At 35.0% G+C, this 19,420-nt stretch overlaps 1 protein-coding gene across 1 annotated transcript; it reads right to left on the bottom strand.

Moving 5' to 3' along the window:
• Positions 1-518: 518 nt before the first annotated feature.
• LOC127881333 (uncharacterized) lies at positions 519-19,208 on the bottom strand. Its single transcript, XM_052429091.1, has 11 exons — positions 18,953-19,208; positions 15,838-16,107; positions 13,340-13,440; positions 10,469-10,565; positions 9,502-9,738; positions 8,006-9,196; positions 7,381-7,441; positions 6,689-6,726; positions 5,326-5,411; positions 3,254-3,300; positions 519-583 (listed from the first exon to the last, which is right to left on the bottom strand). Exons 1-11 carry the CDS (start codon positions 19,040-19,042, stop codon positions 519-521), a joined length of 2,283 nt encoding a protein of 760 aa, XP_052285051.1. The 5' UTR covers positions 19,043-19,208.
• Between the last annotated feature and the right edge of the window lie 212 nt (positions 19,209-19,420).

Consider the following 19,420-nt stretch of genomic DNA (forward strand, 5'->3'; position numbering starts at 1 on the left):
AGTTTGAATTAGTGATGAGGTAATGTTTATGATGTAAGAATACACAAACATAAGATGTTAAAGCTTCTGTGGTGTCACTTTATTCATTTATTTTACTTTTGCAGAAAATTAAAAGACAATGTGTTGCTTTTTTACTGACCTATATGGAAGAATATACATGTATGAGCCTCGTTCTGGGAAAACAGGGCTTAAAGCATGAATGTAGTTTTGTCCCAAATTAGCCTGTGTAGTATGCACAAGCTTATCTCTGGGAAAACACATTCTGCCTACACTGGACTTTTGTTAACAACTAAGAGACCTCTTTTTAACAAAAAATTCCATAAAAGCAAACTGCACAGGCTCATCTGGGATGACATCTTATACACATGCGTTAAGCCTGGTTTTCCCAGAACACAGCTCATATGGTCACTCTTGATCAGCCTATGCTGGTTCATAGCATAATTACCATAACACACCTTGATTCTAAACATCAGTTACTAAAAGTGTTAACACTTAATTTGAACAAAATGACTGTTTACTTACTGTTGTACAAAAAATAAATGCTCTATGTTCAATGTATCACAGCTCCCTGTTTGTATCTCATCTGTAAATATAAGTGATTGCTTATATATATAATATGGTCGAATTTTTGTATTACAAAAGGAAAAAGCATTGATTACAGAAGTTCATATTTGTATGGAACATACATTTGTATGCATGCTACTATAAGTAATTGTATTTTAAATGATTCATGAGTTGTTACACATGCTGGTATAATTAATGTTTTATCAGCGAGGTCTATATTGAACAGCTGGTCATTGTACAGTGAGGTCTATATTGAACAGGTGGTCATTGTACAGTGAGGTCTATATTGAACAGCTGGTCATTGTACAGTGAGGTCTATATTGAACAGCTGGTCATTGTACAGTGAGGTCTATATTGAACAGCTGGTCATTGTACAGTGAGGTCTATATTGAACAGCTGGTCATTGTACAGTGAGGTCTATATTGAACAGCTGGTCATTGTACAGTGAGGTCTATATTGAACAGCTGGTCATTGTACAGTGAGGTCTATATTGAACAGCTGGTCATTGTACATTGCTTTTCAACAAGCAGGATAACCATGTACTCCAAACTGCAAATTTAGAGGTAAACATTTATTTACCCTTTCCCTCTTAGATATGTTTTTTGATGCACGTGAAGTCCCTTAGAAACATACATTTAATTAAAGATGTTTTTGCAACTAGATTCATGTTTAAAGGCCTTATTTCCAACCCTTAGATACTGATACAGCAAACAGCATAAAACCTGATGCTTTTATGCTGTTTGCACATAGCCATTTTTCACTTAGCTTCTGAGTGGGAAAGGGTTAATTTTTAAAGTTACACATTTCTTAAACAAATAAAAATTAATTATATATATTTGTAAGTGGGTGAAGGAGCGTTATGTGAGTAAGCTTAAGAGCAAATCAATATAACCAAGCAAGTGTTTCTTATGAGCTGCATAATGCAAAAAGAGGTGTTATGCCATATGTGGTCAATGAAGCTCCAGCCCAGCCTGTACAGGGTTTCTTTTGGCCCTATTTTATAGCCGAAATTCGGCTATGTTCCCAATCCCAAAAAGTATACTTTTTTCCCAAAATGTGGCAAAAAATTCCCAATTTCCAAAAAAAAAAATAATTTTTTTTTATTATTTCATTTAGAAAGAAGTCTTATTTGTATTTTATCTCCATTTTAATTCAATAACATCTAACAAAGTATTATATGATTTTTTTCTTTTAATTTGATTGATTATAAAGAGTTATATCAAATTAAGTATTTCTCTAATCAGTGGACTTTTCATGTGGAAAAAAAGGCTAATGAATTTATTTTCCCAATTTCATGAAAATGCCGATAAAATTCCCAATTCCAAAGCCATGGGCTATCTTCCCAAAAAGTTGAAAAAAAAACCCTGCTGTACATCCATAATTTGATCCATGCAGTCTGGTCAGGAGGCTTCCCTGTTTGCTAATGAGATCACAAAACCTTGCAGGACTTTAACTTTGCATGCTGGGAAATTTGTCGTCTGCTAAAATGTCGTCTGCAGAATTTCTAAAATTAGCATTTTCTTCTATATTTTTCAAAGAATACTATCAGAATAGCAAACAGTTTGGATCCTGATGAGACGCCACGTTCTGTGGCATCTCATCTGGATCCAAACTGTTTGCAAAGGTCTTTAAAATTCGGTTCCCGCACTGAAAGGGTTAAAGAGGCCTTTTCACGTTTTGGCAAATTGACAAAATTGATAAAAGTTGTTTCAGATTCGCAAATTTTCGTTTTAGTTATGATATTTGTGAGGAAACAGTATAAAACTGAACATTTAACATGCTCTTATATATCCATTATATGCATCTTTTGACGATTTAAAAACCTGAAAATTATAAAGCGTTGCAACGCGAAACGATTGAATAATTTCGACAGTTCTGTTGTTGTCGTTTAATTTTGTGAAACTACGAAGATTGCTTATATAAAGTATAAAATACGTTTGTCATGCGTACTTGGCAGGATGGCCGAGCGGTCTAATTGGTTTTTACTCCAGAACTCCAGGGGTCACTGGTTCGAGCCCTGCTGAGGTTAACTTTTACTTCTTTTTTAGAATTTTATTCTTGATTTTTTACTGGAGCTTCTTAGATCCAATGTTTACATTTATCAATATAAAGCATTTAATTACAAACTTCAAAATATGCCAAAATCTGTGAAAAGGCCCCTTTAAAGCAGACAGCAAAACTGCAAAGGATGGTCTGAAGCTACCCTAGCAGCATAAGGCTCTATTTTGCATGACAAGGCTCACATAATATACAGCCTTATAAGGTGTGCTATTACATAAGCTTCATAGATTAAGACTGAACTTTAAAAAGCGTATTAATATTTTTGTATGCATAAACTAGAGCGCTGAGGAATTGACACATGTCCTGATCTCTGATTTATTCAGCAATGTAGATGCAAGTTTCATAATATTAATAGTCTTATTACTGAAACCATTCATGCAAAGATGTTAAACTGCATACAATAACTTTGACAACAATAACCAATTGTGTTATTGGTAATATTCTCAAATAAAAAGAAACGCCATAGTTTTTTGACACACAGGTTATACCCAACCAACAAGTCTGAACAAACGTTTTTTAACACTTAAATATTATGTAAAATCATTGTGCAATCATTTTACCGACGGTCAGGTAGCATAACAAAAAGCCATGTTCTGGTAGGACGCATGTAAGTGCGCTTGAAACTTACTGATAATATCTTGTATGGAATAATTCCCATTCTCAACTAAGACGGGGCTAGATAAAGATAGAAAAAGATACATGTATCTTTTATCTGAAGCATGAAAGCACACTTGGTATAAAGCATGCAACATAGCTAAATATACACCACACATAATGTATACATATATATATTCTACAATAAATACTGACAGTTACTGGCTAATTTGTTGAGAGGAGAGTAATTTTGCAACACTATTTAATTAATAATACTAAAGAAATAACATTGTAATATTGACGCCCATTTAAGAAATGAAAACCTGTCCATTCAATTGCATATAATCTGTATTCTCATGTCTATGAACATCCAAATAACATCCAACAACAACTTCTTTCTGTTTATAGTCATGACCTTATTTCAAACAATTACCTTTTTTTATATTATGCAACCAACATTAGGAGAATTAAAGGCACATATATACTAAATTAACTATGCAAATAAATATGATTGCATAACCATAATGCTTAACACAAGTAACATTTTTGCAGAAGCTTTCTCTTCCTTAATATAAACATATATACACACAACACACAGACAAATTTATCATGAAAAGAAAACTGAACTTTAACAAAACAAGAGATGTGTTCATCAGAAACACAATGCCCCCTATTGCGCCACTTTGATTTTTTTTTTTGACCTTTGACCTTGAAGGATGACCTTGACCTTGAACTTCCACCACTCAAAATGTGCAGCTTCATGAGAACGCCGCTTTGAAATTTTTTTTTTTTACCTTTGACCTTGAAGGATGACCTTGACCTTGAAGGGTGACATTGACCTTTAACTTCCACCACTCAAAATGTGCAGCTTCATGAAAACGCCGCTTTGAAATTATTTTTTTTGATCTTTGACCGTGAAGGATGACCTTGACCTTGAAGGATGACCTTGACCTTGAACTTCCACCACACAAAATGTGCAGCTTCATGAGAACGCCGCTTTAATTAATTTTTTTTGACCTTTGACCTTGAAGGATAACCTTGACCTTGAACTTCCACCACTCAAAATGTGCAGCTTCATGAGATACACATGCATGCCAAATATCAAGTTGCTATCTTCAATATTGAAAAAGTAATGGCCAATGTTAAAGTTTTCGGACGGACAGACGCCATATATTTGACATTTGACCTTGAAGGATGACCTTGACCTTCACCTTTCACCACTCAAAATGTTTGGCTCCATGAGATACACATGCATGACAAATATCAAGTTGCTATCTTCAATAGTGAAAAAGTTATGGCCAATGTTAAAGTTTTTTTTGGACGGACAGACGGACGGACAGACTAACATACTGACAGACAGTTCAACTGCTATATGCCACCCTACCGGGGGCATAATAAAAATACACATAAAAAACTTTTTTAACATAAATAATTGAGAATGGATTTCAATGAATTTCTTACCTAAAGCATTAATGTATTCACATATATTAACATTTAACAAGAACACCGCATAACGGGTGCCACGCTCGGCTGCGGGTGCAGTTTTGAATAAATGAAAGCTTGACAGATTTTTTTTTTCTTTTAGAGGTCACAGTGACCTTGGCCTTAGACCTAGTGACCCCAAAATGGGTGTGGCATGTACAACTCATCAATGTGCATCTACATATGAAGATTCAAATTTGTAGGTTGAAGCACTTTGATATCAGAGCCAATGTTCAAAACCTTAACAAACCTTTACACGTACGGCGGACACGACGAGCTGGCTATGACAATACCTCGGGTTTTCTCTGAAAACAGTCGAGCTAAAAATGCCTTATACCTCATTTTACTATTTCACATTGTTTTACTGAATTTGTAGACATTTTGATACAAGAATATAGTATTTTTAGTTATAATGTTATTTTGTGTGTGCGAAACATTACAGTTGCCATATAAAATTGTAAACAGTGAAACAATTCTGCGTGGACTGTGAACAGTTATAAAAGTGATATTAATGAAACAAAACATTATTAAATAGCCAACAAATTCACGACTCATTTAGATCTTATTTTCCAAATTTAATATTCATTTGCACCAAACCATCAACATAGGAAACATCCTGGTTACCTTTCTGCATCAAGTAACTTGGAAAACTTTGCTGCCTGTGCACGAGTGAACAGTTTTATGTCATTGTTGTTTAAACTTGAACTGACCTGTGTAATAAAACAAAAAAAATGGATTATTATTTCCTTTTTTTATTGATAAACAGTATACAATCAGGGATAATATATAAACATTTTACAAGTCAAACTCATCTAAATACCTTGTCAATTTTTTTCCTCAAATATTACATTTATATATATATTTAAAAGGTTCATTTACAGGGTGCTGTTTGAAGGGGCCGGATAGAAACTGTCCCATTTGAGTACATTTTCAAACAGTTTGCTAAATCCGAATAATAAAGATGTCTAACACTTAGAAGATTTATGCAGATCTGTCCAAAACGTATGTTGACAATACAGATATTTTTTCAGAAGCATTGAATCTGGTGTTTTCACTTTATATAACAGAGGCCAAAAAAGCCCTCTTAGCATTTAAAATTTCGATAAAATCATATAGTTTTCTGCTTAATCAAAGCTTTTTAATTTCTAATAACAGCTATTTAAGCCATAATTCTTCACAAAAATCATTAGGCTAGGGTTTCTCCCAAATAACATGGTTATATGGTCTTTATTTAAAGCATAATGAAAATATTTCCTGTCTCCATGCAATTAATGAAATATTCATTTTTGCTATGTATTTGGTTAAATAAAAAGGTAAAATTTGTCATCAAATGATATATGTTAATAAACACTTCTATATTTAAATAATTTGATAAGTGCATTTTTAAACTGAATTTTACTCTTAACAAATTCCGTTGTTTGTCCAAACATTGGAAATGGTTGATATATTACAGACTATGCCAAAATATAATTTGAATAAGCTATTCATAGATTCCTACCAATACAACTTGGTTAAACAACACACAAGACAATCGACATCGGTTTATTACCGTAAGCACGTCAATTTTCAAACATCAAAAACTTTTGTAACTTAAAACAAACAAGAGATGTGTTTGTCAGAAACACAATGCCCCCTAATGCACCGCTTTTTTGTTGACCTTTGACCTTGAAGGATGACCTTGACCTTTCACCACTCAAAATGTGCAGCTTCATGAGATACACATGCATGCCAAATATCAAGTTGCTATGTTCAATATTTCAAAAGTTATTGCAAAACTTTACTGTAACCTTAAAGTTTTGGGACAGAATGTCAGAATGTAAGACAGACAGGCCAAAAACAATATACCCCCGATCTATCGATCTGGGGGCACAATATACCCCCAATCAATCGATCCGGGGGCATAAAAATCTTCAATTTTTTAACTTCATCAAAATCTGACTTGAATGCCTATTAGCTGCAAAAGTTCTCCATTGCTTTGTTTACTTACATCTCCTGAGTCTGACACATCTGAGTTCTTGCGTTTTGCTGTCAAACAAAAACAGTATGAGTTACATGATAAATCAACAGGAGAATAATGATGGCATTCAGCCAAAGACATTTTTCAATGAGATTTTAATGACTTTTTCCATTCCAGACAAAGTGCTGCTAACGACCAGCAGAACTGCTCTTACATGATGTTCATCATTTGACAAATTTACTCATGAACAAATCAGAAAGAATGTCCTAAACCTGAACACATCATGATAGAAAAAATATCTTCTATTTGCCAGATCATATTTTTAGAATGAAAATAATGTTCACAATTACTTTGTCTGTCTGACAATTAACATTTCATTATTGTTATGATATATGGCTATTTAACCACTTGGGCTTATGACCTCTTGGTTTGATTGTACACATAAGCATTCCGAATTGTCGTCTTAGCCCATAAATAACACAAATTATTTAAGCAACTCTGTGGGGCTTCATGCATATGCGTAAAGTTTTGTCTCAGATTAGCCTGTGCAGTCCACACAGACTATTTAAGGATGACACTTTCTGTTTAGTTTGCATATTTATTTAGAAGACATCATTTGAATAAAAAAATTCCTTAAAAGCGCATGCATTAAGCCCCATTTTCCCAGATCGTGGCAAACTAAAATCTGGATGTCACAGTGAGCATTCACCCCATGCTCTTACCTTCACTTTGCTTCTTGAGGTAGCTCTCTTTCTTCTTCTTAGCTTTACTTGAGCCAGGTCCCTAAACATTTTTTATCATTTTTCTGTTTAACAAAGATTAATAGATGTCATGCATGAAACAACTTTATTATTTATTATATATTTGTAATCATTCCTGTACATGCAATTTAAAGCAAGCATATCCTTCAATAATTATAATCAATAGACAGCTTTCAATAATCTTGTTGTATACACAACCTAATCAATGACTGGCCTAATCATTTTAACTAGCTAAGACAAAAATTGAGCCTGAGGTCTTATATAAATTCTGGAGAAGAAATTCAAGCACAGCTGACTGAATGTAGAGATTAAAAAAAATTCAATCAGGTTTAATTTTTTTCAAAACACTGCAACAGCTTAGACCATTTTCATAATACATACTACACTTGTGTGTTTTTGCTAAACAGTCACACACATACATACCAATCTAAACTGATTTAAGGAAGACCGTTGGCTAAACAGTCACACACATACATACCAATCTAAACTGATTTAAGGAAGACCGTTTTAAATTTACCAGTTTAAGACTGACAAGTTCATGATTAACTTTACCACTGCCATAAATCATGATATGATATTTTATTACCTGATCTTCTAGTGACATTTCAGGTTTTGCAGGCCGAATTGTTTCTGAACGTGAATCAACCGAAGAACTAGGTGACAAGTTATCTTTAAGATGTCTCATTACTTCAGGAATATTCAAGTCCTCATCTACAGTTTGCGTGAATGCTTGTTTGGGTGTCGATAGCAGCAAATCACTGGCAGTGAACGAAAAATAGCTATTTTTGTCCTTGGCAGATTGTTGTATCCTGTCCGCCACTGGCACCTTATGGCGAGTCTTGGATCCTGTTCCCTCTAAAGTTCGTAACAATCGTGGATCTGTTGTTTTTGAGCTGTTAAATTCAGTTGTACTTGAAAATGATGCGGCTTTAATGTTTTGAGCTGATTTTGGTGGAGTTTCATGTCTGCTGACATTTGTATGACTGTTTTTTGCAACACCTTGAGCTGCAGCACCTTCAGTTTCTTTACCAGGAGAAAACCAATCATATGGGTCACTTTTAGGTCTTTTCCACCGTTTGTCTGGGCGTAGAGCAAAAGTGTCTTGCAATCCTTTGTACTTATATTTACTCACCTCAACCAATGTCATTTCATTAAACTCATCTTCGACTTCCTTCAAATTCTGTGGTGAGTTCTGAGAACCAGTTATGACAACTTGTGGGCCTTTGATTGTCATAACAACATCAGAACTTTCATTTTCTTCATCAGCCTCATTATCATCTAAAGTCTCAGAGTACTGTCTCAGTAAAGTTCTACTACCCTCTTCATCATCATCATCTTCATCATCATTATCAATATTATTAATTTCTGTCTTCACCTTCTTGTCAGAGTTTAGATCCTTCGTATCTCCTGTTTCATTTCCCTTTAAGACGAACGTTTCAAGCTCTTCCGCATAATGCTGTAACAGACTGCTATCCAGAATGGTCCCAGGTGCCTCCAATTCCTCTTCACTATCACTTCCACCTTCCTTACACACAAAAGTATTAAAGTCTTGAGCGGTACCCGTACCAGTATTTTGCTGGTTCAACCGCAGAGTGTTGATTTTCTCGCACACGCTCTCGATCGTATTGCGAAACTTTGCTTCCTGGGACTTGTTCATCTCTTGGAGTGCGTTTTTCAGTGACCCTGATTTTGAACCAGACGGCGGTGGTTTCTTTGCACTTTCATCCGTTTTCTGGTTTGGGTGGGGTAAAGACTTGGCAAGCTTTATTGAAGAACCCTGTAAGTGAACATTTAATGTTATTACTAGCTTTACGTTTAAACTGTTGTCCGAAATGTATAGAATTATTACGATACTGTTTGCAAATGCATATAACCTAAATAGGTAAATGGATTTGGAAAACCTTAACTAATTAACATATTAATTGCATATTTAGATTTGGAAAAGGTAGATGACAAAGAGGGGGAAACATTCACAAAATCTTTTTCACTTACAAATACATTAAAATAACTTTTTTTCTTAATGCAGACATAGTACGGCTATTTTAAAACTCATAATTTGATAAATCTATTTAAATCAATGACCCTGTGATATCCCAGCAGGTCGTTATTGACAATGTCTTTTGCGCTTGGCCTTTCTTCCGGATTCTGTGCCATCATCTCTTGAACGAGCATGCGAATCTCAAGACTATACGAGTCAGGGGTCTCAAGGACTTTGCCGTTCTTGATTTCCCGAATAAGAGTCCAGAGAGCGCGACCTTGAAATGCCCTCTTCAAGGTCATCATTTCATACACGCAGCAACCAAGACCCCAGATGTCAGTCTAGATGTAAATATTACCAATACATACCAATAACCCATATATTATTAAATAAGGGTACAGTTGATTAACTTGTTAGAAATGTAATAAATATTAATAAAGTTAGAATTGTTATAAACATTAACAGATTAGTCAATCAAGGTAAATGAAACATAAATTTAGGCATGTTATCAAATAACAGGCTAATTTAAACATGACAAATATGGGAAAACAAAGCCAATATCTGAATGTTTTGTTAGATTTAATCTATTGAATGAAAGCATAATTATATGCTTACATATGTTCTTAAATAGCTTAAAATATTCAATATGTTCAAGTGAAACACCAGTTATAACACCAAACCACACTAAGTTATATTGTGCACATAAAGACATAATGCAGTGACAGCTTTAGAAGCTTCGTCACAGAAGTAAATTTACTCTTAGCAAAAGCCATTATAAATGTCTTAAAACTTTTTACAACTATCTGTACCAGTAAGTACAAACTAACAAAATGGTGAACATTTTCAGGCCGTATTAATTTCATAAAGAAATAGCATTTGCAGTCTTTGTTCTTCATGGCAGTGTAGTTACTGCCTAGTTACTGCCCAGTTACTGTCTAGTTACTGCCTATTTAGTGTCTTGTTACTGCCTAGTTACTGTCTAGTTACTGCCTATTTACGGTCTAGTTACTGCCGAGTTCCTGTCTAGTTACTGCCTATTTACTGTCTTTTTATTGCCTAGTTACTGCATACCTTGTGGTTGTAGGACTTGCCCATGAACAGTTCAGGGCTCATGTAGGACGGGGTTCCAATGAAGGTGTCTGCTTTACTCTGATTCAGATCAAGCACCCTATAATGTCAAGAAGCAGATATGTTATGGCACATATGTTAAGGTTAACAAGAGGGCCACCTGTCCTAATACGCTAATCAGAGAGCCCTAGGAACTTAATTGTTCTGAGCAGGAAGTGATCAGGATAGACTAACATGTATTAGATAAACAGTGACAACACCTGACAGGATGTTTAAGAACAAATCATATTCATTTTGTTTATTCAGCCCAGATATAACAACACAATTAGTTAATTTTCAAAGAAAGTTTTAGGATAATTGGGTTAAAATAAGACTTCTAGAGTTTTCAAACTGCCCGGCTTATGACAGCAATGTTATAAAATGGACTGGATGTAAAAATTAGAACAAATGTTCTTAACAAATTTCAAGACCATTTAAAAAGAAATCTGACTTCTGGAGTGTTGTTAAAACGTCTTTTAAATTCCCCAGAGACCCTATTATATGTGACACACTTTCGCGATTGATTGGGACCAATTTGCTTAAAGATTGGAAATATATATGTTTCCTCTAAAGAGATAACAAGCTTTTTTATGTCCATTATTTGACATAGTGACTAAAATTCTGAACCCATATGATCCAGGTTTTGAAATTTCCCAGGACATCATTGGGAAGAATTTCTTACCAAGTTCCATGAAGTTTCGGAAATAATTGTAGCCTCTAGAGAGTTCTCAAGGTTTTAGTTAAGCTAGTTTGTATTTACAAATTACACCGCATGATTTAATTTTGAACAAGCTTGAAATATCATTGTGACAAATCTAATGACCAAGTTTCACCAAAATTTATTTTTAATTTTACCAAGTGACAAATAATCTGACCACACATGACCCAATTTAGACTCTGGCATTTGGATTAATGTTCTGACCAAACGTAATGATCATTTGGCAATACAGTCCAACCCCTACTTCCGGTCACCCCTCATTGTCAGTCGACCCATGTAGGCGGCCGGTCTGTGCCGCGACCGTCGATAAACACTATATAATGCACCCCTCTTAAGCAGTAACCCCGTTTCTCCGGCCAGCGGCCAGCAATTTTGCATCCCAAATGTTAAATTTCTCCCATATGAGTGGTCACGCCCGAGTTAGTCAGTCATGTACAAAATAACACTAATGCAATGGCGAAAATAATCGATACGTACTTCCAGTCTGCGGTTAAGGCTCTGTATTACTGAAGCGTGATGTGTGATAAACATTTTGGCAATTAATTAGCGGCGGATTATTTGGTTATTGAGTTAAAAGCAATATGCGACCGTTTGATCTGTTTGCTTCCACACGTGCGAATATCACTTATTATTACTGGAAAAGAGATTCTTAATTTATAATTTATTATTTGTAGCTGTTGAATCTTACAATTTCAAGCACACATTTATGAGAATAATTGTCTAATTAAAAGTTAACAAGAGCTGTCACCAAAGGATGACTTATGCCCCCTATAAACGCTTGATAGAAGTTATGAGCTTTTTTCAAAACCTAAACGCAGACTTCAAAACCTAAACGTGCACCCTAAGTTCAAGGTCACAGGGGTCAAAATTTGTGTGCATATGGATAGAAAGGCCTTGTCCATATACACATGCATACCAAATATGAAGGTTATATCTCAAGGGACATAGAAGTTATGAGCATTTTTCAAAACCTTAATGCAGATTTGAAACCTAAATGCGGACCCTAACTTCAAGGTCAAGGTCAAAGGGGTAATTTTTTGTGTGCGTATGGAAAGGCCTTGTCCATATACACATGCATACCAAATATGAAGGTTATATCTCATGGACAAATACTCAAAATGCTAGTTTAAATACAAAAACAGTCAACCATCATTTAAAATCCAAATATTTAAAACATGATTACTTCTTAGGCAAACATTTTTTAATGATTGTGTTGAGCAGCTTTAAACATACAGGAATATTGAACACTGTCAAATACTATTCAGAGTACATTTGAGCCTTAATCTGGGACAACCGTGTTTAAAACATGTGCGTAAGGTGTTGTCCCTCATTGGCTGTATAGCCTATGCAGTCCACACAGGCTAATAAGTGACTGCACTTTCCGTGTTTAAAACATGTGCGTAAGGTGTTGTCCCTCATTGGCTGTACAGCCTATGCAGTCCACACAGGCTAACAAGTGACTACACTTTCCGTGTTTAAAACATGCGCGTAAGGTGTTGTCCCTCATTGGCTGTATAGCCTATGCAGTCCACACAGGCTAATAAGTGACTACACTTTCCGTGTTTAAAACATGTGCGTAAGGTGTTGTCCCTCATTGGCTGTATGGCCTATGCAGTCCACTCAGGCTAATAAGTGACTACACTTTCCGTGTTTAAAACATGTGCGTAAGGTGTTGTCCCTCATTGGCTGTATAGCCTATGCAGTCCGCACAGGCTAATAAGTAACTACACTTTCCGTGTTTAAAACATGCGCGTAAGGTGTTGTCCCTCATTGGCTGTATAACCTATGCAGTCCACACAGGTTAATAAGTGACAACACTTTCCGTGTTTAAAACATGTGCGTAAGGTATTGTCCCTCATTGGCTGTATAACCTATGCAGTCCACACAGGTTAATAAGTGACAACACTTTCCACTTTTAGGTGTTGTCCCTAATTGGCTGTATAGCCTATGCAGTCCACACGGGCTAATAAGTGACTACACTTTCCACTTTTCATTCAAAATAAGTATCTTCTTAATACAAATATAATTTAGGCTGAAAGTGGGACAGCACTTCACGCACATGCATTAAATCCTGTTTTCTCAGAAAGAGGCTCATTTATAATTTCACGTGCACATACTTAGCAATGCCAAGGTCACCAAGTTTGACTGACAAGTTCTCCTTGAGGAATATGTTTTTTGTTTTCATGTCCCGATGCAGGATCTTCTGATCATGCATATACTGAAACCAACATGCAACACACACAAATGTTACATTAACTAATAAAATAATGCAAAGCAAAGGTGACTAAAATATTCATCTATCATCAGTGCCAGAGTACATCAACCCATCCTTAGACTTCAAGGTTCTTGAAACATAGAATACACAACAATATGATTAAAATGATGTAAATGTAATAATAATAATAAGGGGTATTCACTAATGCTTAGAACAAAATTCAGTTTTAATAAATGCTATGTTCCTTTTAAGAATCAATGATGTGTTCCATGCTCTGTGAAAAGGGGTTTTCCCAGGGACGACACTTTCCGCATAACTGGAGTTTTGCTAAAAAGAGACTTTCTGTAAATGAAAAATACCATACAAGCAGATAGTGTCGTCCCTAATGACCTGTGCAGACTGCACAGGTTAATCTGGTACAACACTTAAGGCACATGCATTAAAATCCATTTTCACAGAGCATGGCCCATAATAATTTCATTATTTGCAATACACAGCTACTTATTCTAACGAGTTCTGTTCTAAGTGACATCTGTAGTATTAAGCCTAACTATGGGTTGATGTTAATATGACACAATCTTGAAGATAAAATGTCTCATAATCTTGTGCTGAACACTTTACAAGTAAGTGTGGTGAGTTTGACTTTAGGTCATTAGTGATAAGCCATATGTGATCTGTACAATAATTATAAGAATCATTTGATGGAAAATAAATATTACAAATGCTATGAAACTGTTGATACAAGTCATGCCGGATTGTTTAGGGGGCATTTCATGCACTAGTGATCTAAGCTGTATGGTCAGTACAATTCATCTCTTCACAATTTATTTTCCTTATCATGTCATAATTAATGTACATAAATTGATAATCATATGAGATTTGTATAAATGGAATAACCACATACTATTATACTGTTATAACAACATGACTATGGTGCAATGTTTACAAATTTGAAACAAAAACCAGTAATACATACTCAAATAAAATTCAAACATGCTATTCACTTTTTATTTTTATTTTCCAACACACACATTCCACAATTATCATAATCAAACATCTAATTGACAATTGAAAAAGAAGTCTCTGGCAGGATGCAAAAATAATCAGCCTTTAATAACTCTTTGCTATTCTTACAACATGGTGATGACATATTTGAAGTTTCAATTCAATAGCTTGAAAAATGAAGAAGAATTCCCCTCCAAAAACTGATTTCATTTCAGGCTTATGAAAGGGACCGTCAACCACGAATGATGAAACAAGAAAAGTTCTAAAATACCATATTTTTTTACGATTATTAGTTTATATTGATTAAAATATCACGCCTGGTATATTACATTACTTGAAAAAAGTTTTTAAGTTTTCATATTTTTATATCTTCGGTAATAAAATTTTACTGGGCATGTTACCAGGTAAATACCAGTTAACTATATCTAACGCAAGTAGATTGATCATCATTGTCACGTGGTAAACCCAGGAATGCAAATTGTGCATGCGTAGTGAATTGTATATATTTTATATATAAAATTATCAATCTATTTGCGTTATTTATAGTGTGTATATCGTTATGTCTTCTATTTTCGCGATGTACCTTCGATTTCACATCGCGAAATTGCATTCCCGAATATACTGAAAATATGAACTTTTTTCAAGTAATGAAATATACCAGTCGTAATATTTTATCAATATAAAATAATAATTGCAAAAAAATATGGTATTTAAAAAAAATTCTATTTATTTTATTCGTGGTTGATGGTCCCTTTAACGAGGTTAAACTTCAAGGACCAATAACTCAGAAACATTTGAATCACTGAGTGTGAAAACTGACACTAGAACATCTACACTTTATGGTCATCAACTGAAGTTTCAATTCAATAGCTTGAACAAATAGGAAGTAGTTTACTCCATAAACTTGCACCCTTAGGATGGTGATGAAATATTTTAGGTTTCAATTCAAAAGCTTGAAAAATACCGCTCCATAAACCTACAACAACTACACCAACAAAAATTGTTTGCTCAATGCCCGATCAACCAACTGACAGAGTGACTCCTATAAAAACCCTCTCAAACTTTGTTTTTGGGACATTAATATAGCATTGATAGCATAAATTATTTTACCTAAACAAACAGACTGTTTGCAAAATAAAAAAATTGGAATATGAAAAAAATACTTGAAAATTAACATTATGTTTTTTGTGTTTAATTTAAAATTAAATGTTTTACCTTACCATTTTAAGCTATTAAAGCCTAGACCTACATGTATTGTATAGATCTGCCCATTATATAAATAAAATTTCAATTTCAATTAAACAACAGTTCCATGCGCAACCTTAGCAAAAAAACAAAACAAAACATTATGCACACGGCATTTATCAAACATTTGAAGGCACATAAACACCAAACCTTTAGAGCACTGCCGAGCTGCAAGATCCAGTCAGATACCACTGGTTCCGGTACGGACTGGTTGAGCTTCTTGTTCAACTGAAGGTAATCCTCCAAGTCGCCACCCTCACAGAACTCAGTCACAATGAAGAGACTCTCATCACAGATGACTGACTCCACGTACATGAGGATGTTTGCGTGTTTGAGACGAGACAGAAGATGAGCCTCGCCATGAGCCTGATCTCTGCCCGCATCGTCACATTTGGTCAAGTCTATCTCCTTTACTGCAAACTGAAATATATTAAATTCTTAATGTTACAAACTTGTGTTTTAGTTTGTGAAAAATATATTCCGACTTTGTTGATTCTAGACGATGAATTTTTAAAACAAATCTCCAAATTAGTCAGAAGTCCTCTCTCAATCTCCTTGACTGCAAACTTAAATATAAACAAGTTTAAAAAAAGTTTCTTCACATACTAATAATGTTATTTCAAAATACATTTACAGTGTCTATTCTAGAAACTAAAAGTAGGGGAAAAATTCCCTCCTTACATTGAACAAGAGGGCCTGAAAGGCCCAAAGTCGCTCAACTGATATAACAAGATATTATTGGGACAAATCTTCTGACCTAATGAACATTGTAAAATAAATGTCACTTATTTATGTGACCTCTAGACAAGGTTTTACTATAGCAGGGGTGTAAATTGTCCCAAATTTAAAATCCGTAGAATTAGGCCGAGGGGACGCACGTCCCCAACAGAGATAAAGGGAAGTGCCCCCCCTCCTCAAGCCCGTACTATTTGTTTGACACTTGTAATAATATAATTATTCTTAGAGCACACAATATCATGTAATGTTTAAATGTGCGCATTAGAGATATATTTATTATCTTTTTGTTTTTATTCGTGATAATATGGCGCATTATTATGGAGTAAGGTGCTGCCTAGATTCCAGGTGGCAAGTTTACATGAAAAATGCCTTTAGGAGTTGCAACTCCCAGTAATCTGGAGGGGGATTATTGCAATTAAACCATGCACGTTGGGTTACATGATTTGCACAATCATGTTCCATGGGAAAACCCATGTCCTGATGGGACATCAAATAGAGGCTATACTATATTTAAATTAACGACGTCAAGCCCATAGTGCACCAGTCCTGTGTTTACTTCTGGAAATTGGAGAACGTTTGGAGAACGTTTGTTTTCATGAAATTCTTTCACACATTTATCGTAAATATTCCCAAGAATCTACAGATTTCATATCCTCTGCTTACCGCGTATCATGTGGTTAAGGAAACAAATGACCGAATTTCTGAATTAATGCAAACAATACAACAATAACCTATTTTCCTGCAAATATTTATATAATTCCTGTTGAAGCCGATAGTTCCATACACTACTGCAATAGCATCCACTACCTTATAGACGTCACACCGGAAAGGGAAAGTGCATGATTGCAATAGGCATACTGCCTGCTAAACTTAAACATTTGATTCACTGAACTATAAAAAGATTTGATATAATAATATAATATGTCCAATAGTAGCGGGGATAATATTCACACTGTACACATATATAGTCTGATGCAATGTTTGCGCACTGCTCTTATGGTAGAATCTATGATGATTTCATGCAACATTTTATAAAAATCAAGAGAAAGTGAAAGTTATGGTTTTGAATTGTTGTGTTACCATAAAAGTAGTGCAGTTGTCAGATTCACTTTGCAATTTATGCGAAAATTTAATGAAAAGGACCAATACACCTGTTTTCCTCATTCCGGCAGTGTTTGTGTTTATGTTCCAGGGTAGTAATGTTAGTTTAATAAAATAATACTTGCAGCACATGTGTGTGACAAAACAAAATTATTGATACCAGGAGAAGCTCCATACAGGATGCAGCCAGGATTAAATGACTTTGTGGGTTTCCCAATTAAACTTTAATGGATGTAAACACAACGGAAAGCAGTGTTTTATTTCAAATAACTTTTAAAAACAATTTTTCTTAAGAATTTCATCTAGTTTCAGGTGTCCTAGCTGGATAGTCCTACTTTGAGGTCAAATGTCCCGACAATTTTTATGGAATTTCCTGATTGACACCTGACCATTTCTGGCATGTATATAGATGCAATTATTCAACTCTCAGCTGTATAACCCAAAGGGTTGCTGAGAGTTGCAATGCGCCTTCTTTTGTACATAGGTGCGAAATTTGATCACCACTGAAAATGCTAAGGAACACTGATGCTGCAAAAACTTATCAACGTTTACCTGTCTAAAGCAAATGGTACCTAAGCATTAAAGCAAGAAATGATTGTTTTTTATTTACTTTATTATTCTTTCGTACGCTCTATCCACCATATCCAAAACTTTGGTAATGTTGCAGATTAATAGTGTTACTATATATAGGTTAGGTTGCAGTACACCAATCTTTTGCACATCGTGGCATTTGATGTAAACCAAGTCTATAATGATGTCGAACAGATGTTGAACATTTACACTGTTCAAAATTTCCAAATGAAAATGTCAGCAAGAATAATGTGTTGAAACATCATTGTGTTTTTTAGGTTTCATGTAAAGGATAATGTCTGTTTATTAACAGCTTTCCTTAATTGGTAACGAACAACGTCTATCTATCTATCTCTGTTTAATGCCAACCGCTCTTTCGAGTATTATATGCAGATATGGACAATGTCGAGTCAGATTCCTGGTAAGAACCAGTACTTGGTGTCTACGGAGGAGATAATGAGAACGCTCCCTGAGTAGGGATTGAACCCACAAACTCCTGATTGCTAGGCGGACACCTCATCCACTACACCACCGCAACGCCTGTTTAGTGTTGCACTGGAAATATGTGAGTAGAACTAAGATTTAGTTCTTCTTGAATGCTCTGAGCTTTTATGGGTACATATGTACAGTCCCAGCGACCCGGAGGGTCAATAGCTGGGAGTTGGATTATTGCAACTTAACTGCGATTGGGTTTATTAACGGGTGCATACGTAACTCCCAGAGCCGCCATAGCAAAAAATATCAAAGGCTCTAAGAGTACGTTTATATGGACTAGGCATGTATAGACACAATAGTTAATGTATAGACACAATAGTTAATATATGTACACATTCCTAAACGTTTATGAAAATAATACCTGGTCTCCGTTATCTTGCTTTACCAAGAACACCTTCCCATAGGAACCCTCGCCTAACAGTCTTTCAAAATGAAGGTCTAATTCATTCATTTTTTTATTGTTAAAAAATGTTACTGTAGCAATTCTGTATTCCTCTTGACATGTTTCAGTTCACTTATAAAATGTTTACTTCCGCTTTAAATTGACAATTCACGAGATTAATTCAATCCAATTTAATTTGATTCCAATAAAATGAATTGAAATTCTGATCAGGCTGCATTCCACTATAATTGACGATGTGAACCAATCAAATTCGTCGTATTATTACTGCGTTCGAGAATACAGGCGGTTTGGGCGAGGTATAAAACCCGGAACTATCCGGAAATCTTTATGGTAAAACCCGGAACCGATATAAATGGTTATAACTTCATTATTATTCGTCCGATATTAATTATAATGGTACCGTTGTAAAGAAGATCCTCTACAGAT

Source organism: Dreissena polymorpha, chromosome 5 (assembly GCF_020536995.1).
Source record: "Dreissena polymorpha isolate Duluth1 chromosome 5, UMN_Dpol_1.0, whole genome shotgun sequence".
In the NCBI taxonomy this organism is placed as follows: Eukaryota; Metazoa; Mollusca; class Bivalvia; order Myida; family Dreissenidae; genus Dreissena; species Dreissena polymorpha.

Coding starts and splice junctions, on each gene's coding strand:
- LOC127881333 (XM_052429091.1), bottom strand. CDS start 19,042: ATGAATGAATTAGACCTTCATTTTGAAAGACTGTTAGGCGAGGGTTCC. Junction 16,108..18,952: donor AGCAAGATAACGGAGACCAG/GTATTATTTTCA, acceptor AATATATTTCAG/TTTGCAGTAAAGGAGATAGA. Junction 9,739..10,468: donor GCAAGTCCTACAACCACAAG/GTATGCAGTAAC, acceptor ATTTACATCTAG/ACTGACATCTGGGGTCTTGG.